General features: G+C 36.8%; 5 protein-coding genes across 6 annotated transcripts; all 5 read right to left on the bottom strand.

The window, feature by feature from the left end:
• Positions 1 to 20: 20 nt before the first annotated feature.
• Positions 21 to 2,976, bottom strand: LOC111303198 (cyclin-dependent kinase F-1). The gene is made up of 2 exons (XM_022899296.2): positions 2,441 to 2,976; positions 21 to 1,229 (listed from the first exon to the last, which is right to left on the bottom strand). The coding sequence occupies exons 1-2, from the start codon at positions 2,924 to 2,926 to the stop codon at positions 288 to 290; spliced, it is 1,428 nt and encodes a 475-aa protein (XP_022755031.2). The 5' UTR covers positions 2,927 to 2,976; the 3' UTR covers positions 21 to 287.
• Positions 2,977 to 3,348: 372 nt separating this feature from the next.
• Positions 3,349 to 6,259, bottom strand: LOC111303199 (rac-like GTP-binding protein ARAC7). The gene is made up of 8 exons (XM_022899297.2): positions 5,824 to 6,259; positions 5,500 to 5,587; positions 5,263 to 5,372; positions 4,945 to 5,008; positions 4,773 to 4,837; positions 4,606 to 4,671; positions 4,411 to 4,517; positions 3,349 to 3,750 (listed from the first exon to the last, which is right to left on the bottom strand). Exons 1-8 carry the CDS (start codon positions 5,914 to 5,916, stop codon positions 3,720 to 3,722), a joined length of 624 nt encoding a protein of 207 aa, XP_022755032.2. The 5' UTR covers positions 5,917 to 6,259; the 3' UTR covers positions 3,349 to 3,719.
• Positions 6,260 to 8,444: 2,185 nt separating this feature from the next.
• LOC111303196 (peroxiredoxin-2-like) lies at positions 8,445 to 10,159 on the bottom strand. The gene is made up of 3 exons (XM_022899290.2): positions 9,943 to 10,159; positions 9,753 to 9,832; positions 8,445 to 8,845 (listed from the first exon to the last, which is right to left on the bottom strand). Exons 1-3 carry the CDS (start codon positions 10,095 to 10,097, stop codon positions 8,592 to 8,594), a joined length of 489 nt encoding a protein of 162 aa, XP_022755025.2. The 5' UTR covers positions 10,098 to 10,159; the 3' UTR covers positions 8,445 to 8,591.
• Positions 10,160 to 11,268: 1,109 nt separating this feature from the next.
• On the bottom strand, positions 11,269 to 14,184 carry LOC111303194 (uncharacterized). Its single transcript, XM_022899289.2, has 3 exons — positions 13,897 to 14,184; positions 13,342 to 13,812; positions 11,269 to 12,976 (listed from the first exon to the last, which is right to left on the bottom strand). The coding sequence occupies exons 1-3, from the start codon at positions 13,984 to 13,986 to the stop codon at positions 12,308 to 12,310; spliced, it is 1,230 nt and encodes a 409-aa protein (XP_022755024.2). The 5' UTR covers positions 13,987 to 14,184; the 3' UTR covers positions 11,269 to 12,307.
• A 970-nt stretch (positions 14,185 to 15,154) lies between these two features.
• On the bottom strand, positions 15,155 to 22,650 carry LOC111303192 (putative E3 ubiquitin-protein ligase LIN-1). 2 transcript variants are annotated; one of them, XM_022899286.2, is made up of 15 exons: positions 21,353 to 22,650; positions 19,989 to 20,204; positions 19,802 to 19,893; positions 18,564 to 19,718; positions 18,311 to 18,455; positions 17,876 to 18,133; positions 17,456 to 17,765; positions 17,034 to 17,158; positions 16,833 to 16,949; positions 16,439 to 16,570; positions 16,243 to 16,365; positions 15,981 to 16,091; positions 15,737 to 15,883; positions 15,394 to 15,639; positions 15,155 to 15,264 (listed from the first exon to the last, which is right to left on the bottom strand). In XM_022899286.2, exons 1-15 carry the CDS (start codon positions 22,157 to 22,159, stop codon positions 15,247 to 15,249), a joined length of 4,002 nt encoding a protein of 1,333 aa, XP_022755021.2. In that variant the 5' UTR covers positions 22,160 to 22,650; the 3' UTR covers positions 15,155 to 15,246. The 2 variants fall into 2 exon arrangements, with proteins under 2 accessions (XP_022755021.2, XP_022755022.2); XM_022899287.2 differs by having other exon boundaries at positions 17,456 to 17,762; positions 21,353 to 22,281.
• Positions 22,651 to 23,410: the final 760 nt, after the last annotated feature.

Here is a 23,410-nt window from a genome sequence, read left to right as displayed (position 1 = left end):
AAAGAAATGGGATGAAAAACTAAGATACAAACCATTATTCTTTTGATCAAGCCTTTCATCAAATAAACTTACATCATAAACGGAGGAAAATTATTTCGTTTTAAGACAGGAATATGTTTCTGGTTTTTACAATGAATGAAGAGAATGCAACAGGTTGCTTTAATACAAGACGAGCAAGTTTGACGGATTCATGATTTATCATCTCCCTAATTGCCGGTTTTAACAATACCTTAAACAAAATGGAACATAGAATTTAAGCATTCACCGTACCTCTATACAGGCCAAGCTCATGAGAATTGTAAGGAAAAACCACTGCCAGTGGTCCTGACATTAACAGGGCCAAACTCATCAAAATCAGAGTCGGAACCCATGTCATTGTAATCATTCAACCCACCAGGGGAATCCTCATCATGGCCATGCTTTGTGAGAGGTACATGCAGCTCAGAAATGGGAAGGGGAAAGGGCTCTTCATTGAAATACTTGTCATTGAGCAGTTCCATTGCAGTAGCTCTATTAGCTGGGTCATAACAAACAAGTCGTTTGACAAGAGAGATTTCATTCGGAGACCGGTCGGGTAGGCAGGCTTCTAAACCAGTTGGTTTTTCAATATTGGCAAAAGAAATAGTTCTGTAATCAGGAAGTTTCGAACAGCTTGGCCAGACTTCTTCAGTCAAGTTTCCTAAAACACTGATGATTTTGCCAAGCTGATCAATGTCAGAAATCCCAGGAAAAAGGGGCTCAAGGGTTAGAAGCTCTGAAAAAATGCAACCCAATGACCACAAATCCACCTCGAGCCCATAGTCTATTGATCCATAGAGTAGTTCAGGGGCTCTGAACCAGCGAGTACCAACACAAGACGTGAGAGCACCATGTCTGTCATCCCCACCCTCTTCAGCCTCGTATGAGTAAGAACTCTTGAGAGGATCATCCTCTATGTCACTTATGGTACCCGTTGCAAGACAAGATGTGTCTCCATCATTTATATTTGTTTCTTTGTCAGATTCATCTGTGGCATGTCGTTTAGCCTTGAGCTCAACTAACTGTCTAAAATATTCCTCTTTGCTTATATCTTCCTCCACTTGGTTATTAAATCCTAGATTTGGTGAGCTGCATGCTTCAGAGACAGAATCTAATGTTGGAGAAGTGTTTTCCTGATATCCTGCGTTCTGCTCAAATGATTGTTGGTTATCATTGTCGGCAACAAATCCAGGCTCCATGAGTATCCTTGCCTGAAAACAGACCCAAACAGACATATGACTCTTGGAAGATGACAAGTAGAAAAAATTTACACAGATCTCTGTAGGCTATAATTCAAACAGTACTTTGCATTCTTAAGAACACGCTAATCACATAAAACAAGAATATGTACCAAGGCTGTGATATAAATATTGTAATCAAGACTAACTACTCAAAATTAGCAGTTGGAGAATTCTAGCAGCCAAGTTTTCAAGTCAAGACAGCCACCAAGAAACAACTGATAAGTTAGTGGAGACAAAATTTCCACTTTTTAATTCCTTGGTTCTATCATTCGTTTGAATGTACCTAGTTTGAAGCAGGAGAACATGAATGAAGCACAAAACATGGACTGGGATCAAATCCACAAAATTTAAATTACTGAAAGCATGTTACTCACAATCGAAACAAATGACATTAATTCCAAAACTTTATGGCCTAAGTCTGCACTAACTGTTTACTGACACCAAAATTGAAAAGTCATTCTCTGATAATTATCAGGAAACCGACGGGACCTCCTAATGATATTGTAGCAATTCAATCAAAAGAGCAATTGTCTATTAATGCAAATTTCAATTTCATCACCTCTTATTAATGCAAATTTCAATTTCATCACCTCATCCACCATTAAAAATGCAGCATTTGGATGAAAAAAAAAACCCTAGAATGCAGTAACTAGAAGAATCCTATCAAACCTAAAGCATCCAAACTTTTGTCTCTTAAAGTCACTAGCAAATCAATCGGATCACATGATTTGAAGCATCTGCTAAAAGAACAAAGGAGTAAACTTAGTTCAAGAACAAAAATTTCAACATAATCCTAATCAGATTATTATTCTAGACAGTCGCAGTGGAGTTTAAAAACTCAATGATCAGGTTTATACACTTGCTACATGTTCATTGAACCAAATAAGTTATCTTGATCATCAAGTTATTATCTTGAACACTTGAAAACTCCAGGTCCATACACCTGCAACGCGTGCCATTGAATTATTAAAGCAAGCTCAAAATGCAAACTTTCCAATCTAAACCAACTTAATTCAAGATCACCACATTTTTCTTCCTAAAGCCTTACATTTCAATTAATTATAAAATAATAAGTAACAAAAAAAGCATATAAATTTCGCAAAAACGAGGTTACCCAAAAAAAAATATTTAACTCAAAAACCAAAATTAAAATGAAGGTAAGAAAATCCAATAAGGCTTACCTGGCCAAAATCAGCTAACTTAAGAACCCCATCATCAGAAACCAACAAATTCCCAGGCTTTAAATCCCGATGAACGATCATATTCCGATGACACGCGTCAACCCCACATAAAATCTGAAGCATCCACCTTTTAACTTCACTGAGTCGGATCCCACCTTCCGTCTTTTTCGCTTCGTGAATAACCGCCGCTAAATCGGTCCTCAAGAACTCCAGGACGAGCACGGCGTCCTCGTCTTCCCGCCAAAAGTACTCGTGCAAAACGATGATGTTGGGGCAGTTTTGGAGCATTTGTAAGGCCTCGATTTCTCGGAACGCCGATTGGTAGTCGTGGACTTCCTTGAGGGCGATTATGAGGTTGTCGGAGAGTCGACGCGCCCTGTAGACATCGGAGTAGGCGCCTGAGCCCACGCGCTCCAGGATCTCGTACTTGGCTATGATCTCGGGTCGGGTGTGAATGCTCCAGCTCTTTGGTAGCGGATTCTCCATTTTTCTTCCTTTGCTGATGAATTTCGAGGCTTTTTTTTTCAAGGTTCTTTGTTTCCGTCGCTTTCTCAAGAATCAATTTAACGACGATGGGGAAGAAGCGAGGATGAAGAGTTAAAAGCAACGGCGTCGTTTAAGAAGTGGGTCACATACTAATTAATCGGTAGGGCTTGCAGCTGTGGGCCCATTCAATGTTTTGGCCCGACATCAAAGCCCAAGAGTTTGAAAACAGTAAGTGCAACCAAACAAAGAGCAGCTGCAGCTATGGCCGCCTTCTGTCATCACAATCATCAGACTTGATGCACTTGCAGTCCCGAAAGTGTCCGGTTACATGAATATTGGCACAATCCTTGTCAAAGACCAATTCCAAAACCTCCTATCAGAATAAAAGGAGATAAAACTTGGCTCTCTCTTGAGCCATTGAATAATTTTCACAAACAAGAACATGATGAACCAAGACAATTGACAAGCTGAATAGGAATCATGTCAGTGACTCAACAAAAAAGTAACATGAGATTCTAAATATGAGGACTTTAACAACATATTGAATTCATATCAAGTTATCTTTCAGCAGAAAACACAACAGACAGTTTAGAAAGTAATAGTAAAAATACATGAGTGAATGTAACAATTCCCTCTATCATTCCGGTCTTTTTCTTGGTCCACCACGTCATCGAGTCATTGAAAACATTAAAGCATATTATGAAATTTTCAGTCAGGAAGCAGCACTTTTTGAAAACCAAAACGGTCTTCATCAGCAGCTGAGGACTATCAATCTGCAACCATCAACTCCTAATTAAGCATCACATCCTCCACAGACCAAACTCCTGCAATAGATGGAAAATAATTAATATATTTGTAGACAAGGTAGTGAAACATTTGCTAACTGGTGTTGGATTCCACATCAGTTAAGTTGAACATCATAGTGACCTTATTCTGGTCAAGTCTGTTCGCCGATGGTTACTTTGTTTTCTGATTGCAATGCTCTCAAATTGACACAAACCAGCCCTTTGGGGATGCCTCAGATGAGTCTAATCATCTAGAATAATCTGAATTCATAGGAAACTTTTCCTAGATTGATCCTACAAAAGCATTTCCCAAACATTTCACTCTCCCTAATTCCCTGTCTTATGGGGAGGCTTTGACTCGATTCAAAACTACAGTATGCCCCAAACGAATTTTAAGGGGCACACACCCGAAGAATTAGCTTGATTTTCGTCTTGCCTTCTTTTTCATATTAGCCTCCAATTCCAGTCATCTTTGTTTTGGAAATCCATCTCTTTTGGGTGCCTAGTGATAATCTGACAGGACTCAGCCTCTCTACAGGCATCAGGATTCCGTAACCTAAACTGAATTTTTGTTATAATGGAACAAGACAACTCAATAGCGTGCACCGATGCACTGATAAGAGAACACTAATTTACTAATCTTTTTAAATGACAGGAATATATCTTAAGCCACCACAAGAGAAGAAATGAACTACTTACGCAATTGAGCAGCCAGACCTTGGGCTCCTTTTCTTCCTTGCCACTTCCTTCCTCATTGGGGGTTGAAGAACAACCTTGATTGCAGTATCAAAAACGGCTTTGACATTCTGAACAGTCAGCAAAGATCAAGTTGTATTTCTTAAAACATTTACAGAACAATACACAAAAGGGAAAAGATGAAGACATGAAATTCACCTGCTGAGTCTTGGAGCTGCATTCAATATAAGCTGCTGCACCAATTTGTTTTCTCAGTTCCTCTCCCTGTGTAGCATGATTTGAATGAGCTACTTTCATTCATGCCAAAAGCCAAATACCATTGACAACTAAATTTTACGATAAAGCCAAACTTCAGAAAAGCATACCTGAGCAAATGTTATAATATTAGACCCCATTTGATCAGCGAGATATGCTCTATCCTCCCGAAGGTCTGATTTATATAGAAAGAACATAATTCAATGTTATTCATGAAATCCTTCCATTTGAACATGCTTATGTGCATCATTATATGAAAGAATTCTCAACATAGCCACCTACCTAGCTTTGTTCCAACCAGAACAATTGGAACATTAGGTGCAAATCGATGTAATTCTGGCATCCACTGTGAGAAGATTAAATGGATAATTTAGGAAACACTGGATAAGACAAACTAAAAACAGCTCGTGACTTGATGCTGTTAATCCAATTTTCCAACATCAAGATTCCATTAAAAAACCTTTTGTTCTAAGAAAGAGTAGAAAGCCAACACCCATTTGACTTCAAGTTGAATTGGAAAAACTCCATTTTTTTTCAAACATGATCGAAAAATATCGATAACTAATAATAAAAGTAGAAGAGACTGGCATTGAAATATACCTTTTTAAGAACATTTTCATAGCTTGCTTTGCTAATCAATGAGAAAGCTAAGACAAATATGTCTGCACCTCGGTAACGCAGTGGCCTTAACCTGCTATAATCGTCCTGACCTTCAAACCAGATTAAAAACGGAAAATTAATAAGAAATGAAGCATCAAGAAAACCCATCGAATCTTCAACCAATCATGGCAAGCAAAGAAGAAGAAGTCAAGTTCACATTCAAGAAAACCCAAATACCTGCAGTATCCCATAAACCCAAATTTACAATGCTCCCATCCACAGCCACATTGGCACTGAAATTGTCAAACACTGTTGGTATATAATCCTGACACAAAAAATCAATCAAACCTGAGAAAAAATAGCAAGCTTAATACTACTAAATTGCATAAATAAGAAAAAAAAAAAAAACCCTATCCAGGATGTAAATTTGTGAGAGGACCCTCTTCTGGGTTTCAAAACCCCAGTAGTGAAATAACTCCAAAGTACATAAATGTAATAGAAACAAGTAAAAACAAGAGTGAAGGAAGTGTTTTCAGCAGGTGGGTAATTTGAAAAACTTACGGTTGGGAACTTGTTGCTGGTGTAACAAATGAGCATACAGGTTTTTCCAACGGCTCCAACTGTAACACATTTAATGAACTTTGAAGCACTCATGATCTTCTTAAACTTCCAACTTGAACAGAAATAATACTACTTTTTTAGCTACAGCAGCAATATATATATATATATATATATAAATATATATATATATATATATATATATATTAAAACTCTTTGAAAAGTTCAGTTCAAGTAAAGCAAACAATCTGCTTCAGAGTAAAAAGACTAAAAAGTTAAACAAGGGAAAGAAGAAAGAAAAGTGTTCTTAGTTAAGTCGAAGAGTGAAAAGATAATATACAGAAAAGTGTTCCTCCCTCTCGATGGATTTCAGAAATCTAACAGAAAATTTTTTTTGAAATTTCAGAAAATGGGCCCGTCAAACCACCTATGGCTATGCTTCATTGTTGGTTTCTAGGTTGTCTTTTACATTATTTGTTACTGCTATCGTAGATATGACCAAACAAATAGACCTCTAGGACTTTTCAACTGCTCATCCGGCTGTTGAAATTTATACCTAGAAAACATCTCCAGTTTTTTTCATACGTTCAAAGTTTAGTTTCCTTTTATCAATACTTACACTTGAAAGACTGATTCAGTCTCATTTTGATTCCATCTCACTTGTATCTTTACATCCAGATATGTTTTTTCACAGTTCATTTTAAAATATTAGTAATGTAATATCCAATCTCATAAACATAATTCCCTACCTTATCACACGAATTGCTTATCACACAAAAGTGCTGTCAAACTCAACATATCATGTGAGTAAGATGGATCCACTTATGTAGCTTGGATTAAGGCACCAAAAACCTTAATAAATTACTTTATCTATTGTAATTCAACAGAATTATGGGCATAGATTTTAGTATTTTATTTTCAAAGATCATCTTATTTACTGTGGCCAAAAGGTAATTCAAAAGGATCTAAAAAGAAATTATTATGGGCAACATCATTCTCTTAAGGCCCAGAACAATATCTGCATCTGTGCTTCACATAGCTAGGAAATGGTTTCTTTACTACTTACCAATTTTAAACAATTTTTTGAAATGAATTCAACCGTTAAATTCATTCAATTTTATTACACCAACAAATGTTATATGTCCTCTTGTCCTTTTTTCATCCTATTCATCATACACATGCAAACTATTGCAAGGACGAAATATACATTAGCAATTGCTCACCATGGTTATCTCTCTGCTTCGCCCAAATCTCTGTTTTCTTTTTCAGGTATCTTTTTACTCAAGTCTGTAACAAATGAACATGAGTGTAAAAAGATGCACTTTTTCTGTCTTGGTCACCAGTTGTCTACTTTTCTCAGAAACAATGGCCAATTTTGGGGGACTATGTTTGTGTTTCTTGTATTTTATGTTTAAAGACAAGGTTAGTTGGGTTCGTTGGTATTAATTGCTTAGCAGGTGGGGAGGAAAAGAAACGACTAAACTGATATTGGTTGCTCTCCTCTACATTGAAGAGTTCGGTTTTTTCATTATCCTTTGAATTGTCACAACTTCAATGTTACGGAACTTAAAATGGATTGAGAGAGAGTTAAATTTGAACAAGAAAATGGTGTGTTCTGATACAAAGAATCCATTTTGATTTCAGTAATTATGTGAAATTATTATCCTAGTCTGTAGTTTTGTCTGCCAAAATACTCTGTTTCTTTCAGAGGAGGAAAGGAAATTTGGGGTGTTGCGAGCTATTTAGTACAAAGAAAGCAAAAGATCTTGCAAGATCTAGCTGTCTTTAACCAAACCCAGACAACTACAAAATTTTGGAAGTTCATACTTTGAGGATTGAACCGGATACTCTGGGATTCCAGAAGGTTAAGCTTTTCTCATGTCCGATCCTCCACCATGAGTTGAAACATGTCTTCCAAGTCTGAAATATCTGAAATTTGTTTAACAAAATTGCCACAAGGAGTTGAAAACGAGCTGGACACGCACTACATAGAAGAGTTTGGTTGAGATTTGGCAGATGGGCTCAACAAGGCCATTGAAGTACGAGCCTAAAACATTGACGTTGAAATATTGATTGCATTATTATTATACTTGGAAATGCTGACGCAAACAAGCGCTCAATGAACTTCCGAGACCGTAACACCGCTTTGAGAGGTTAAGGAGGGATGGAGCCCGATACTTAGTAAATCAAGGTAAGTTCAATCTGACATCACACTTATTGGTTTATCATGTTTAGATGAACAACTCCTTCAAGAAGAGTAATTTATTTTAGTTTCTGCAGAGCAATAGTAATGTATCAAATAATTATCATATCAAACTCTGTGACTCAGTCCAACAGATTCATTCAATCCCTTTAAAAGAAGATTATCAACTAGTGTAAGATTCAACTCCGACACTTGAATCTCTTTCTCCTATTCCCGAACTGAGATCCCCTTGTTCCAAAAATAATTATCATATCGTTTCCTTCCTAGATTCCACCCTTGCTTGCACAAATCCTTTAGATCCAACAGTTTGAACATATTATAGCTGGCAATTGATCATAGTTTATGCAAGAGAATTCTTCTTACCATGCCAGACTATGGCATCACACATAACATTCTCATCATGCCACACAATTGAAAGAAATTGAAGAAAGGTATCTGTTATTACCATAACCATCAAGTGCTACATAAAACAATCCATATTAGTAGCCACTAGTATAAACAAAGATAGTTTACGAAGATGGCTAGGAATTCCATGGCAAGACAAGACACCTCTGTGGACAAAGCAACCCTAAAGAGCTTTAACGATGTCATCAGCACTGGAGATGGTAAATTCTCCTCCAGATTCGATGTTTGCAGCCTTCACGTTGAGGTCCTCGACCAGCAGAGCAAACCTCCTAGAACGAGTGCCAAGCCCTTTCTCACCAAGGTCAAGCTCAAGGCCAAGAGCATGCGTGTAAGTTGCTGAACCATCAGCCAGAAACTTGACATCCTTGTTCTCAGGGTAAGTTTTGGCCCATGCCTTCATGACAAAGGGGTCATTCACTGCAAATTCAATTCAATACTAAAGTCAAATTACAGGACTTTTCAAATACTACAAAGCCGGACCTAAGTCTCCTTACCTTCAAACACGAGAAAATGTAATCTCTGTCAATAGTCTAAAGCCAAATCTGGTAATCAAGTATCAGAAACCATAGGTTTTTCATTCTACTCCTTGTAATTTTTTTTTTCAACAAACTTTCTATAATTTCAAATTCCAATAACTTTTCAAAGAGAATTTTTTAATGATATATTATTCAAATGAAGATAGGAACTTAAAATGCTACCGATTCTTAATTGTCAACTGAGAAATGAGGAAAGATAATGTAATTTGCATTGAAACTAAAAACTAAAATCGAACCAACAGAATAAAACAAAAAAGATTTTCATTGAAAAACATTTCATAAGGCAAAACAACAGTCTGTTTGATAGTAAGATTATTACTTTTTATTTCCTCCAATGTAACCATAATACAAAAGTAAATACTAATAAAATTATACTAATTAAGAAAAAATAAAACAAACAAAGACCTAAAATAAAAGTACTAATTCTGCATTTTATCATGGACAAAATTGCATATCTACTTTTCTATAAAAACCCAAATTTACTTTCTACTTTAAGAACACAATTTTCTTTTCTTAATCAGGAAATGAAGATTTTATCATAGCAATGACTTCAGCATTCTATATACAATATATTTTCAGCACACAATATATCCCTTGATTTTAAATTTTTTTCAACTTTTTCACTCTATTGAAATAAGCAAAAAAAAAAAAAAAAAAAAAAAAAAAAGACTAATCTGATGCTAATTGAACATATAATTAAAGTGATGGCCAGAATAAAAAATGAATTATGTAATTAAAGTAAAACATTATTAAAAATATTAAGAGAAAGTGACAAAATAAAAAATTACCGCTAATGCAAATGATCTCATCAACACCCTTGGATTTAAGCTCTTCCGCTTTCTCGATGAACCCAGGCACATGTTTCAAGCTGTGTCACACCAAAATCAAAACCCTCCATGAAAATATCCACTAAAAAATAATCGGCCCCTTTACAGGAAGAAAACGGTTAAAACATGAGAGGATGAAGAGAATTATTACCTGCAAGTAGGGGTAAAGGCACCGGGAACGCCAAAAAGGATGACCTTTTTACCAGCGGCGAGGGAGTGTACGGACACCTTCTGGAGGTTATCCTCTGCATCGAAGTAGGAGAGAGAACCGTCCGGTAGCACGTCACCGACTGCAATTGGAGCCATTGGATATGTGAGGCCGTTGAGACTGTTGATCGGACGGGATAAGAGCTGGAACGCAGCGTCACAATAAAAAGAGTAAAAGAGTCGGGAGAATTTATAGGGTTTTAGGGACTCTTCTTTTTACAAAGATCTATTAACTGGATTTGAACTACATTTGAGATCCGCAAACCAAAGTTCTGGGAGATAAAATCAATGCGGTGATCCCAAAATAAATTTGCAATTACATTCCGCCACCTGATCAAAATTACTTCCAAGTTTACTGAAATACCCTTTTGGTGTGGATTGACTTGGGCTTGCCTGTGCTGACCGCGTGTGTAGAGGGCCCCAACCACCGGTCCAACTCCAAGTCCTCAAATACAAAATGCCTCCTTAGGGACAATGGGAAGGCACCAAACCGTCACCCACGTATACTATACGGAGTAGCATTTTTTAATTGTTAAGAGTCGGCTGCTTTATATATACATACATACATATATATATATATATATATATATTCTCGATTATTAGACTGCTTTAGTAAGATTTTACAACTGACCAATTATAGTATCATGTCATACGTATCATCAATTACTCTATACCTTGGTTTCTACGTTGCTGCATTCAGCTTTTAACCTTTGGGATTGTCGTATCCATCTGAATCCTACGGTGGCAACGTGAGGTGATTGATCTTTCCTCCATGCCGCCACTATTGATAGTAGTTGAGACTTAAGTTTCGGACCTGCGCAACTTTGGGATCCGAACATTCATCTTTTCGACGTTCCGAATCAACTTAACCGTTACGGTTCATATCATTGTGAGATATTATCCGCTCTGATCCCCTTGACCTCACGATTTTATCCTACAAAAAACGCCTCACAAGTCGGAGATAATGTAAACCCTTTTATACCTCAGTGACCTTCCTATGACCTTCCTATTATGTTCGATGTGAGATTCAGAACTCTTCTTTAGGTCCGTGACAGTGACACTATGACTTGTGTTTTATGCAAGGAAGAACTCAAGGATCATATTGAATATAAACTACCACAGTAATAAAATCACAATACCAGTTGAAGCAGCTCTGCAAGATCCCCTCAATTGTAAGAAAATGATTAGAACATGATCAAGCAACATGGGCTAGTGCCACCAGCTCCTAGAGTAAGAATAAATGACAATAGAAAGCACCAACTGGACTGGCTTTGGAGACAAAACAACTTTTTATTATTTGTTAGTTGAAATTAGGATATGAAGATTTTATTTTTCATTGTATTGCTATTAAGTGTCAACCACAATCGCTCCCGTAAGAGACAAAATGTTGCAACATTTATCACAACAATTAAGAACATGATGTGGGTGCCTGGTAGAATTACCAGTTAATAATCACATGCAGGGTAACAAATAGCATGGTATCAAAGCTGATACAAACTTGAAATCATATGTGATGAGTTATGGGTGAATAATACCTGAACTAAAATTCCTCAAGCAACAAGGTAAAAGTGAAAACCTAGTACCTTGACTTATAGCTTCCTACCAATACTTGGTAATCTTCAATCAGACCTTATATTTCCCCAGATTGCATGTACTAATTACTTTCTCCAACAGATTGGCATTAGAAAGAACTGCATTGCCGTGTTAACAAGCACATTATTAAGCCCTTTTTGTCACAAAGATTTGATTTCTTCCGAGTATACCAGTAAAGGTCAATCTCTGAGCATAAACCTCAAATTTTGTTCTACCATGTAAAAATTTGAGGAACTTTAGCAAATTAGCTTCCTGACACAAGGACTAACTAACGACTGATCCCAGAGAAATTAAATGACAGTATGAACCAACAAGGAGGCCCCCAGGGCAGGCAAGAAATTTCAAATGGCTGATCAAATGAACAATATGTTTGCTCCAATGGGATTTAACTTTTGATGATTCATTAGGTGCAAGATCATATATGCTTCAATGCTCAAGATTGCAACCTTCTCAAATGTCTCATTAGCATAACAAATCAAACTTGAAAAGTCTTGAGATTATCCTGAGTTCCTGACAGTAACTTGCATGTGAGATTGCAATGACATCTTGACATCTATATGGAGTATATCCAGAAAAGCATGTTCTTATCTAAGACTGAAAAAGGCAATGGCTCCAACAAGTATACACCTGAAGAGAAAAGGGAACTTCCCCAAAATGTATGGCCTTCCAGAAAAAACAGAACCTCCTAAAAGATACTACCTCAGGGACGGTGGCAATCAGAGGGACCAGTTAGACCGAAGAACAAGGGCCAGGGTTCGGGAATTTCCATCCACAATATATGCAACGCCTGGCTTCAAGCTAAATCTCTTACTTGGGTTAAATTTTACATAGGATTCAACCTGAAAGTGGTCCCAGTTTCTTGGACCTTCAACAATCCCACCAAGACTCATACCCCAGCCAAATCCATCTTCAGAAAAATCAGAGAAATTGACAGCCCATTGTAAATGTTTTGGATTTGCTTGTTTCATTTCAATCCAACCTGCAAGTCTTCCGTATTCATCAAGTTCTGACTCCAGCTTCAGGGCAATAGATCCAGTTTCCAGGGTGTTTGTAGTCAAAGGTGGAGAAGATGGTTCACCCATTGTATCATCATCTTCAACATGTCTAGAAAATCCAACGGGAATAGCAAGGGCTCCAATGTGGACATTACGATTTGCCAATTTAGGCCCTCGGTGCAGGCCTAAAAATGAGAATTTCAATCCTATTGGAAGTTGATAAACGACTTGTCCAAAAGTACTGAAGCAATGTTCATTTCTCATGCCAGAGACAGATTGAGCCAGCGAAGCAATGATATTTGACTTTCTCACTGTCACCCCAATGGCACCTCCATTATGCTGATGCAACAGGGGTGGCCCAAATGATAAATCAGTGAGGCCCTTTTCCTCCTAGACAACAAATAAAATCCAGGTTAATACAGAAAAGAGTTCAGGACAATAACTTAAAGTTCATATCAATTAAGGACTCTGAGCTCTGAACAGGTAATAACAGTAAAATTCATACAAATAAATGCAACTCAATAAAATGGAATGTAAAGAACATTACATTAAAAATAGATATTTTGCACAATTAAATTAAAACAATTCTCAACATTGTAAACATATAGATGAACTAACAGTGAGCGCCTGTAAGACATTGCAATGGTTAAAACTTGAGACTCCAGGTCTCATGTTTGAATCTTGGGAACAATGGGGGGCTTAGGGAAAATGAGAACTATCTCCTATAATGTAATCCAAGGTCTAGCGGATTGTACCTGACGGGAAAAGTCTGAGGCAACACCCAAATCTCTAAACTGAGCTCCAAATGGAATTGCGATAGCAGAAAACCAATCACCAGCATTTGCTTTATAAAACAACTTAGACAGCGAAAGTGAAGTTCCATATACATCACCACCATTACTTCCAACACTTTTCTGATTAGCCACAAACTCAACCCCAACAGAATCTTTATCCCTAACAGTTGTTTCAAATCTAAACCTGGAATCAACCCCAGTTCTGATTCCTGCCCGATCAACCCCATCCCAATGTTCCTCATCAACCTTGGACATTAACAATACGGCTCCAAGAAGATCAACTTCCCCTCTCAAAAGGGTATTTGATTCTTGGAATGGATTCGTCTTTGATGCTTTGTAAAATGAAAGTAAACGCTCGACTTTCTCTTGTCGGTCTCGGAGTTTCATCAATTCAGAAAATGACTCTCGCTGTAGCCGCTTCAAGATTTCAACCTTGAAAAAGAAAAAGAAGAAAAAGATTAGAATCAGTAAAAGAAAAACAGAGAGAAATAGAGATTATACTGAAAATTTTAATACCGGTTTGCGGCGAGACGAAGATTCGCGGCCTTTAACGAATTCCTGAGCGAGCCCTTTTACTTTCTCTACTGCTGAAGTTATGGACTCCATTTTCTCTGAGTTTTTTTCTGGGTTTTTTATGAAAAGAATTGCTGAAAATGTAAAGACCGTGGCTTTGATTTCTCTATTTGAAAAGCGGGAGCGGCAATAATTGTTTGTGGGTTTTATTTGTTACCAATAGGGTTTTATTGATGGAAAATATTTTCCTTATTATTTTGACTTTGAATAAGTTTCTTTAACTTGGAATAGAGAAAAAGAATCGGAATCAGTTACTGCCAGTCTCATTTTTTCTGTGGAACTTAGATCAGAATGAGACACGTGCTTATACTAGGGAACTATAGGAATTAATATATTTAAATATTTATAATTAAACATTTGAATGAGAAATTCCATTTTTAAGAATCTGGATTGAGTATTAAAAATTTTAGATTGATTGATCTTTCAAAATTTAATGAAATGGAGAAAATAAGATTTATAAATAAAAAAATACTATTATATGTTATTCTCTAATTCTCTTGTACCAAAAAAAGACGTTCAATATGTTTGATTATAATTTATATTTAATATATTATCGGTGTATAAGTGTATAAATTTTATATATTATCAATGAATCAGATGATGATAATTAATTAATAAAATAAATCTGATGCTAATAACTTATTAATAAATAAATTATTTTAATTTATGTATATTTATTTTAAAGGTTGATATTTGCTCATTAGTTAATTATTATCATTTAATTTATTGATGATAAATAAAATTTATACATTGATAATGTATCAAATATAAATTAGTGTGATTATTAGTATTCCATAATACATAATATCTTCATGTCACTCATCAAAGAAAATTATTGGCGGTGACAATTGAATTTAAATCTTACAAAGCATATGTCATTTTTGTCAATTGTCAGTTTTAGAAATTTTGCAGAATTTTCTCCAATAATGCAAAGGATTCGAGATAAAATTTATAATTATAATTGTTCATTTACATAAGTACAATGTTAAAGAATTACTATTTGTCACCAAAACCTGCAATTCAATTTGGAGCAAAGTAATAGAATGACAACAACATTTCAGATTGAGGTTGATTAATTATATACAATTTTCAAGAAATGAATTTGAAATGTGGACGCTTTTTTCCAAAGATGGCTATTTGAATGGTGCAAAGCATATCTTCAATCAGTCAAGAAGTCTATTATTTTGTAGGCAGCAAAAAATTTTCAGTGGAATTATTATGCTTCCAAATGGTTTTATAATCATTGTGTTCTCCATAGTTTACAGCATCCTTTGTCCTTTTTTTTTCAGCTTTTTAACTCAATCCCCATGCCTGCAGAGCAAATAAGTTTTGACAGTAAACTCTCACAGCAAATAATTCAACTATGGTGAATGGTTGAATGGTTGAAGGTTGAGGCATACGTCAAGATTTGTTGAAGTCAAGAGGGAAGAATTTTTTTACCTGAATTCGACCATCAGATGTTCCGACAAATAAGATATCTTCGGTAGCATCCAGAGTCATACAAAGAACTTTACGACTAGTTCCTATCTGCAGTATTTCAGTTCTAGTTTGTTTTTCCTGATCCCAAACTTCCACAATTCCTCCTTTGCATCCCAAGTATATCAGCTCTGAGCTTATTGCCATGGACCTCACTTCTGAAGTAGTTGGCAGTGATCCTACCACATTGTAATTTGTAGTGCTCCAAATCTTTGGAGGAAAAACAAAAGAAAGTAGAAGTGATTGCTTGTCACCAACATGAAGAAAAGAAAAGCTAAAGAAGGGGTAGCAAAACTGAGAATGAAACCTTCACAGCTACTCCATCAAAGGCAGTGCTGGCGGAATATATCACTCCATTGTGAACCTGGAGTGCATGGATAGGATGTGCTTTGCCTAGTAATTTTCTAGAACCACTTTGAATGGTGCTGAGTGTTCCTGATGCCAAATCAAGTTCCTGGAAAAATTTTTTTTCATTTAATGACTCAATAGGATGAAAAACAGTGTGTCCAGAAAAGCTGGATACTTTTAATTTTGTGAAAGTAACCTTATACCTGGATACTGTTATCATGGCATCCACAATATAATCTTCCATGGACAAGAGCCAAGCACTTGATGTATTTATTTTGATTCAATAGTTTTGATTGTCCATTCCATGCGTGAACCTGCAACGGGTAGGGGAAAAAAGCTTAAACTCAGTTGCACATTAAAGTTCCCCCTTCAGATGCAGAAAGCTAAGAATATAGGTCCACTCCTTCTGAAATGAAGCATGAAATGATACCCAGCACAAAGAGGAAGAGTGAAATGATCCGATACCTTGACACCAGCTCCTTGGGGAATGAAGCATGAAATGCTGTTGGCGACAACTAAGTTATGAACCTGATCCTTCATATCATGTACTTGTACACAATGTATTAGTTCATTACTAATGGACCAGACCTGCTCATATAACACACAAATTGTATCAGTTTGGCCACGGAGTGGATGTAATCTTGCAGAAGGACGAGCATACCCTTGCAGTTTTATCGAGTGAACCACTATATAATCTTTCCCCAGATTGTAGAATATACAAGCTTGTAACAGCCTTGGTATGTTCTCGAATTTCTTGGACAAGATGAAGAATGCTGCCTCTACCGCTCCAGACCTTCAAAGTTTGAACAGAACAATCAAACTCAAGTTTCATTACTTTCTACCAGGTACAGTTTCAGAAAGAATGAAGTTTGCAGTTTAAAAATTGTCTTAATGAGTTCACACTTAAGTGGTTTAGTTTATCAAATATAGAGTCAAGACTCTATTTTATAGTCAGGTGAGGTAATTATCTGGATCAGTGCTAAACTTGTATCATGATATAATTACCAAATATCAATGCAGGAATTGTGAAATATAATGTCTGATCACAGCATTACCTTTATAGTCCCATCTGAATGACCTGAAAAGAGTTTGTCGTTGAAACTAACAATTGACAATACTTCTCCATTTTCACTGGAGTCTACTTGAACTAATTCTTTATGATTCCACAAGTCCTACAGCACAGCAGAAATAGACAATTTTCTTAGATACTTCATTTTTTTTCTGGGATTATTAATTCAGAAGTTTAACAAACTTACAGCACTGCAATCTTGTCCTTCAGAGAGAAATTTCATAATTTCAATTGCCAGAGGGGAGGATTTCCTAAGATCTCTTAGACCTTTCAAAATGTCCTTCATATGTGAAGTCAGATCATGCTGTCCTTCTGAAATTCAGATAATCAGCTTCAGAGCTAAATTCACTAATAGATCTGAGCAATGAAGTGGTGATTAATTTCCATCACAGAAAATTCACTATAAATTGCTCTATCCACTATATGCTATGAAAAAGAAGTCATTATTCTTATCCTCATGGCACCAAAAGACAGCCACAAGATGAGAAGAAAGGAAAATAAGGATTTCAAGCTCAAAGGGATACCTGAGAGCATTCTAATGAAGATTTTAAGCACATATGCATCAATATATATATATATATATATTTTACTTCAAAAAATAAAACCTACCAGGGTCATGAATGAAGCATTTGAGAGCCAATAAGGAAAGTGTTCTGTCTTCAATGTCCTTTGCAGACTTGAATATCGATATAAAGTGCTTGAATAGGCAGACTCGGGCTGCTCCTCTTATACCTGTGTCTGGAATAACACCGAGCATGTATACGAGCCATGTTGCTGCCACAAAGCACGCTGAATATAGCTCTGCAGATCTGCTCTTCAACCCTTCTGCTAAAGCTTCAAAGAGCAGACCAAATTCATGACTTACTAAAACAAATGCCATTTGTCTTTCCCAAGCATCAGCTGCCTTCTCTTCTTCCTGCTGATGCCATTGCCAATTAAAGTGGCAAAAGAAAAAAATGAAAAGAATGTGATAGCCGCAATATGCTAAACTATCCAAAACCAGTTTGCACTATTTTTCAAAAGACTCACAGATATATCTTCAAAGTCTCTAGGATTGTTGCGTAGCTGCTCTGTCCACATGAGATTTCTGTAATTTTTCTCAAGTCCGGCACGTTTTAGAAGAAAAGGTCGTGTAAGGGGCTTCCCTGAGCCAGTGAACCTTCCCTGCAGTGATACAATTGTCTCTGCAGCTGCAATTTGAGCAGCAGGGAATTCTTTATTTCTGAGGCAAGAAATGAGAGTATCTATTGCTTCTTCACGGTATATACTCATCTTTCTTGGCTCAACCTATAAAGCAAGATATCTAGTATTAGTTTAATGCTACCATCTAAAAAGATGTAACCATCCAAGCAATTTTGAAAGATTATTGAAGTCAATTACTGCATGAAACAAAAACAAATCCTAAAGCCTATAGATACAGATTTCTCATATATTAAATTCTGGAGAGAGATCTCAGGTCCAAACCAGGAGATCAAGTTGGAGAAGGAGACCCGCCACAATAGGACATTGGTCTTGGGGTGCTGTCTGTAAATAAACCAGGAGAGTGTGCATTGTACTAAAAGCACCTTCATCCCTAATAATGTTGAGAACTTGCTCATTGAATGTCCTCCTGGATTAAACCATATACTAAAAAGTCATTCATGCAGGCATTATTTCAAGATTCATCGGCAAGAAATGTGATATTAATGTATATCAAGTAACACAAATATAAATGTACCTGTTTAATTTGACTAACTCAGAGAAAAAGTAAACTATCTCAAATCGTTCTTCATATCTTGCGCCTATGAAGCTTTCTAAAACTGGAGCCAACTGTGCTTTATCGGCTATGATATTTCTGCATTTACCATCTCCCTGTATGCATCTTCGTAAGATACCAACTGCAGCAATCCTCTCAGCTGCACATTCAGCTTCCAAGCTGCCAACAATACTTTCAATCACTTTTGAACAAACGATTCTACTGATAAGAGAAGATGCAACATTCTCTTCATTGCTCTGAAGAATTTGTCGCAATAAGAGAACAGAAGCTGTTTTTGACTTCAAACACATTTTAAGCAAATCATTGTCTCTCTCCTTTAAAACTGCTAGGAGGGACTCCACTACATCCATCTCCACTAGGCCAGTGGTTGAAGGTCGTAACAGATATATTAGCACAACTGCCTCCTCCAACCCTTCCTTAAATAGAGCCACAATACGTTCTACATCAGAGTCAACTCGGATAAGGGTATTGATCACTGCTTTATCTCTTGACCCCAGTTCACACAGGAGAAAAAAAGTGGCTTTCAGCACGTGGAGGTCGACAGAATTGAAAAGGATCTCCACAAGTCCATTGATTACTGGAGGTTTTGAGAGCATAATTAGGATATCTGGTTCTATATTTATATCTTGCCAAAACCTCTCTATTTGGAGGACAGCCCTTTCTGACTCCTTCAGAATTTCAGACATACAAAGATTAGTCATCGCTTGGCGTAACTCACTGACAGTTCTATCTTTGGTCGCTTGGCTTATAACACAATTAGGAAATGCTGCGGGAACTATTGACTTGATCATTGGCTCGGTTTCTACATCTTGATGATTCTCAGACTGATGTGGGACTGGACCTGGATTCTTCTCTTGCCAGCTCGCGATAAGCCTCTTGAGTACATAATTTGTTTTAGGCAGCTGAGTGCTATGTAGATTCTGGCGGGTAATTGGACATGTTGAGTTTCCTCGTTCCAGCCATTCCTGGATTGCTCTGCGTTCATATGTCTGACCCGTCTCAAGGGTGACTGGATCATCAAATAAATGGCTTGTGATGGGGCATACAAAATCCTTAGGAGGCGTATGTTTTCCACTTCCAGGGGGGTGATTATCTGCCATTAGATAATCCGGAGAGCTGATAGATAGCAGGAAGAATCCAAATATCAGAAAGCCAAGTAGACAATGTAAAGATGATTGCTAATTTTCAATATTACATACCGACTGGAATCAGCAAAAATTGGCTGCTTTTGTTTTTGTTTTAGGCTCTTTCCAATTCCATATTCCAACAATGCAATTTCTCTCTTGTTTCCCTACAAGACACAAACATAATATTTCAAAACTAAAATACCAGCATAGTTGGATCAGTCAAGGTGGAGATTTCTTTTCATGTTTTTATCGGAGTTACCTCCATCTCGGCTTCAGATTCTGAGGAACAAGAGTTGGCTGAATTGTCCTCAGAAATAGACTCCGGTTCAGAATCAAAATTTAAATTGGACGATGTTGTCAATGAATTTTGCTTTTTCAGGATATTTAGAGAGACTCTCTGAGGATAAAATGGTGGAGACTGGGATTTGCTGCTGCTATAAGATTCAGCTGACCTTTCTCCTTTAGCCCATATTGGCTGCATGAATTGAAGGATAAGTCATTGACATCGAGCAACAAACAGGACTAAGCTAATAATTGTCAAACTGAATTCGGTGAACTCCGCTTTCACACAGAAAGTCATGCATCCATTAACCAAAAATGACAAATAGTTACTAACCTACTTCTGAATACCTGCTGTAGCCACAATATGCGGTGCACAACATACCATAATGATAACTTTTGAAAGAAAAAAAAAATCATGGGCATAATTACAAACTATTTTGTGCAAGTTGGAATATACTAAAGAAATTTAAAATATATATATATGGGAAGCTGAATTGGTTATAGGGAAAATGCAGTCAAGAAAACCATAAGGAATCATATGATGTTATAAGAATTAAATTACAAAAAGAATAGTGGCCCACTATTTATAAATTTAAATTCCTCAAGAGAGCTTTCAATCTAATGTGTAAAGATGCATTAATACTATTGTTATTAATCCATGGAGCTGTCTGGATCTAATGAACCAAGTTCAACCATAATAGTTCCATAGATTAAAGGTGCTGTCAGGGGTTCCACTGCCAATACTCCAGCTCCCGGAAGATGTTAGGCACACGAACACAAGAATAGTTCGTTGTTGTTATTATTATTATTATTATAATGGAATCTTTGGCTGCTTACTCTTTTTTTTTTTTTTTTTGCGAGACTGCAAGAGATTAAACCTGGGTCTGTGAACTAAAAATCCAACACTCACTCTGACCATTCAACTTTTTTATTATTCTTATACTATTCTCTTATGTTTGACTGATTCAAATATAATCCACCAGACTGTCAAAACAAACTACTCACTCTGACCAGTCAACTTTTTAACTATTCTTATACTATTCTCTTATGTTTGACTGATTCAAATATAATGCAGCAAACTGTCAAAACAAACACAGTGGAGAATAATTTCAAAGCATCTAGAGAAAAAAAAAACTCGGTTAACAGACTGATATGCAAGAAATATATTTATGCATGAACAAATGCAACAGGGACTTGAACCAAATTCACCAGAGGAAATTTCCTATATATAAGAACAAATGCAGTGTAAAGTAATAGTAATGAACAAATGTTAAAAGACTGTGAATAGAATTGAAGAGGAAAATCAACTAAAGGAGAAATATGGGTATTAAACAGCATTACATTATACCGTCCGTTTTTCAATCCAAGTTCCTTGGTTTTGATCTTCTTATCTTCAATATGGTAATCTAGCTCTTCAGGTTTCTTTTTTTGTTTCAATACCAATGACGGTGGACTAATCAATCTGTTTACATCACTATTTTCCAAAACCTCTTTGAAATACTTAACAAAAACCTTGCAATTCTCATCAAGAACATCTTCATAACTTCTTTCTAAATCTTTTAGCTCTAAAGCTTGATCGCCACTCATTTTTGATAATGATTTCGAGCATGGAATAACCACTGATACATCATTTATCGAATAATCATCAGCATCATGATTCACATTTTGTGATAAAGATGATAAAATGATTGATCTCTGTTCGTTGAACCATTGAAGAACAGGTAGAAAATGAACAAGAAAGAGCTCCTCGAAAAGAGTAGGTGCTAGTTCTGATCTAGCCAATGAAGGGTCAAGATAGAAAACTTGTAGGAGACTAAGGGAGGATTTGATGGGTTGGTCGGAGAGAGAGTAAATGAGGGATAGAAGGAAAGAAGAGAAGGTAGTTTCAGTAAGGGAAAAGAGGAGCTTTTGAGCAAGGCGTAGAGAGGAGGATTGGACGGAGGCATTAGAGGTGGAAATGGCGTTTTCTAGAGTTTCAGCAGCGAGGTTTAAAGGTTTGAGTGTGAATTGACCAGAGGACGAAAGTTTTCGGCGAAGGGTGGAGAAAATGTGGTGGCGGAGCTCAGATTGTGAAAGTATTGCGGATGTGAAGGCCGTCGTGTGATGGAGGATTTGTGATGATGTAGCACCAGTGGCGGCGGTGGCCATGGCTGCGCAAAATGGTGCTAGTGCCTAATGGTAGCGGTTGTGTAGAGTAAAAAGTTCCAAGAGAGGCTTTTGGGTGTAGAGTTTTCGAGGGAAGGGATTGAAGTAGGGGCAGGAGAAGGATGATATTAACTGAAATACCTATTTTTTGTGCTGGCGCGAAGACAATGGGATTGGGACGGCCCATCTAAAATGACCAATCAGTCCTCCCTCATTTCATTAACAAGTTGCACGGTTGGAAATTTCAGGGCTTTCGCCTCAACAAGTTAAAAAGTTAATTACAGTATGTTGAAGTTTGGCGGCGAATTGAATCGCTTGAAGGTTAAGCAAATCAAAAGAAAAGACAAGGAAGAAGAGACCCTCTTGCCGCCCCGGCCGGCTTCTCATCACTGTAACGCGCTTCTTGCGTACTACTTCGACTCCTTCCAATCTTGGCCTTGCAGCGTCGACAGAGGTTCACTCAGGTTCTTCCATTTGTCCTTAGCTTTCTGTATGATCAAAGCATGGGACTAGGAATTCTTGACGGGTCATTCCTTTGCTGAGTTGGCCTCCTAAAAATGGATTAACAATTCATGGACATAGATATCTGATACTCTAAGATATTTGTATAAGCTTGGATGGGACAAAATATTCTTAGCCCCATTTTCTTGTATATTTCTTGCCTCGGCGGCTGAGCCTATGGTCTACAGGGCATTCTCATTTATTAATCAATTAAAGACCAGGATTAAAGATATGATTTATTGTTTTTTGCAGCTCTGTAAATAGATAGGCTTAAGAGTTGGATTCTGAAGGCCACTGACAAAACAAAAAACTATGTATTTCGTGGACGACCCTCAATACTATGGGCACAAATAAAAAAACTATGGCCGAAAGAAAGATCTGGCAAACCTTTTCCAATAGACTACTGAACTTAACATAATGGGCCAATGGCCTCGTAAGCTGAGGGTGTCTCATTCTAGTTATAGAAAAGATTGTTGAATTAATGTACAAGATTAAAAATGCACGAAAAATAGTCGATGATAGGATTGGACCTTTCTTTTGTTCAACATAGTAACTTTTTAACAAATAAAACAAACTCCAAATTCCAAATTTCAAATTCTAAACAATATTTTTAGCAGAATTGTTTGCTGTTGCATAGTTTTTACTAAAGTGGTAAAATACTTACGGTGCAACAATTTTTTTTTTTTTTGGGACTTGGGTTTAATTTTTTATATATAAAGAAAGCCACAGCAGCATGTGAATAAAGAAAAAATA

Source organism: Durio zibethinus, chromosome 13, assembly GCF_047325235.1.
Source record: "Durio zibethinus cultivar Kanyao isolate XHJ-2024 chromosome 13, ASM4732523v1, whole genome shotgun sequence".
Classification (NCBI taxonomy): domain Eukaryota; kingdom Viridiplantae; phylum Streptophyta; class Magnoliopsida; order Malvales; family Malvaceae; genus Durio; species Durio zibethinus.
This window is presented reverse-complemented; position numbering and strand designations above follow the sequence as displayed.

What these genes read in the sequence shown, in the direction of transcription:
- LOC111303192 (XM_022899286.2), bottom strand. Translation starts at nt 22,159, where the DNA reads ATGGCCACCGCCGCCACTGGTGCTACATCATCACAAATCCTCCATCAC. An exon ending in ATTCAGATGGGACTATAAAG is followed by an intron (nt 16,571 to 16,832) that starts GTAATGCTGTGA and finishes CAAACTTTGAAG; the next exon opens with GTCTGGAGCGGTAGAGGCAG. An exon ending in CACTCGATAAAACTGCAAGG is followed by an intron (nt 16,366 to 16,438) that starts GTATGCTCGTCC and finishes TTATATGAGCAG; the next exon opens with GTCTGGTCCATTAGTAATGA.
- LOC111303198 (XM_022899296.2), bottom strand. Translation starts at nt 2,926, where the DNA reads ATGGAGAATCCGCTACCAAAGAGCTGGAGCATTCACACCCGACCCGAG. An exon ending in AGTTAGCTGATTTTGGCCAG is followed by an intron (nt 1,230 to 2,440) that starts GTAAGCCTTATT and finishes GTCTGTTTTCAG; the next exon opens with GCAAGGATACTCATGGAGCC.
- LOC111303194 (XM_022899289.2), bottom strand. Translation starts at nt 13,986, where the DNA reads ATGGAGTCCATAACTTCAGCAGTAGAGAAAGTAAAAGGGCTCGCTCAG. An exon ending in CTTCGTCTCGCCGCAAACCG is followed by an intron (nt 13,813 to 13,896) that starts GTATTAAAATTT and finishes TTCTTTTTCAAG; the next exon opens with GTTGAAATCTTGAAGCGGCT. An exon ending in CCTCAGACTTTTCCCGTCAG is followed by an intron (nt 12,977 to 13,341) that starts GTACAATCCGCT and finishes TTTGTTGTCTAG; the next exon opens with GAGGAAAAGGGCCTCACTGA.
- LOC111303196 (XM_022899290.2), bottom strand. Translation starts at nt 10,097, where the DNA reads ATGGCTCCAATTGCAGTCGGTGACGTGCTACCGGACGGTTCTCTCTCC. An exon ending in GCCTTTACCCCTACTTGCAG is followed by an intron (nt 9,833 to 9,942) that starts GTAATAATTCTC and finishes GGTGTGACACAG; the next exon opens with CTTGAAACATGTGCCTGGGT. An exon ending in TGAGATCATTTGCATTAGCG is followed by an intron (nt 8,846 to 9,752) that starts GTAATTTTTTAT and finishes TTGAATTTGCAG; the next exon opens with TGAATGACCCCTTTGTCATG.
- LOC111303199 (XM_022899297.2), bottom strand. Translation starts at nt 5,916, where the DNA reads ATGAGTGCTTCAAAGTTCATTAAATGTGTTACAGTTGGAGCCGTTGGA. An exon ending in GCAGCTCCAAGACTCAGCAG is followed by an intron (nt 4,518 to 4,605) that starts GTGAATTTCATG and finishes CTGACTGTTCAG; the next exon opens with AATGTCAAAGCCGTTTTTGA. An exon ending in AGGTCTGGCTGCTCAATTGC is followed by an intron (nt 3,751 to 4,410) that starts GTAAGTAGTTCA and finishes CATCTATTGCAG; the next exon opens with GAGTTTGGTCTGTGGAGGAT.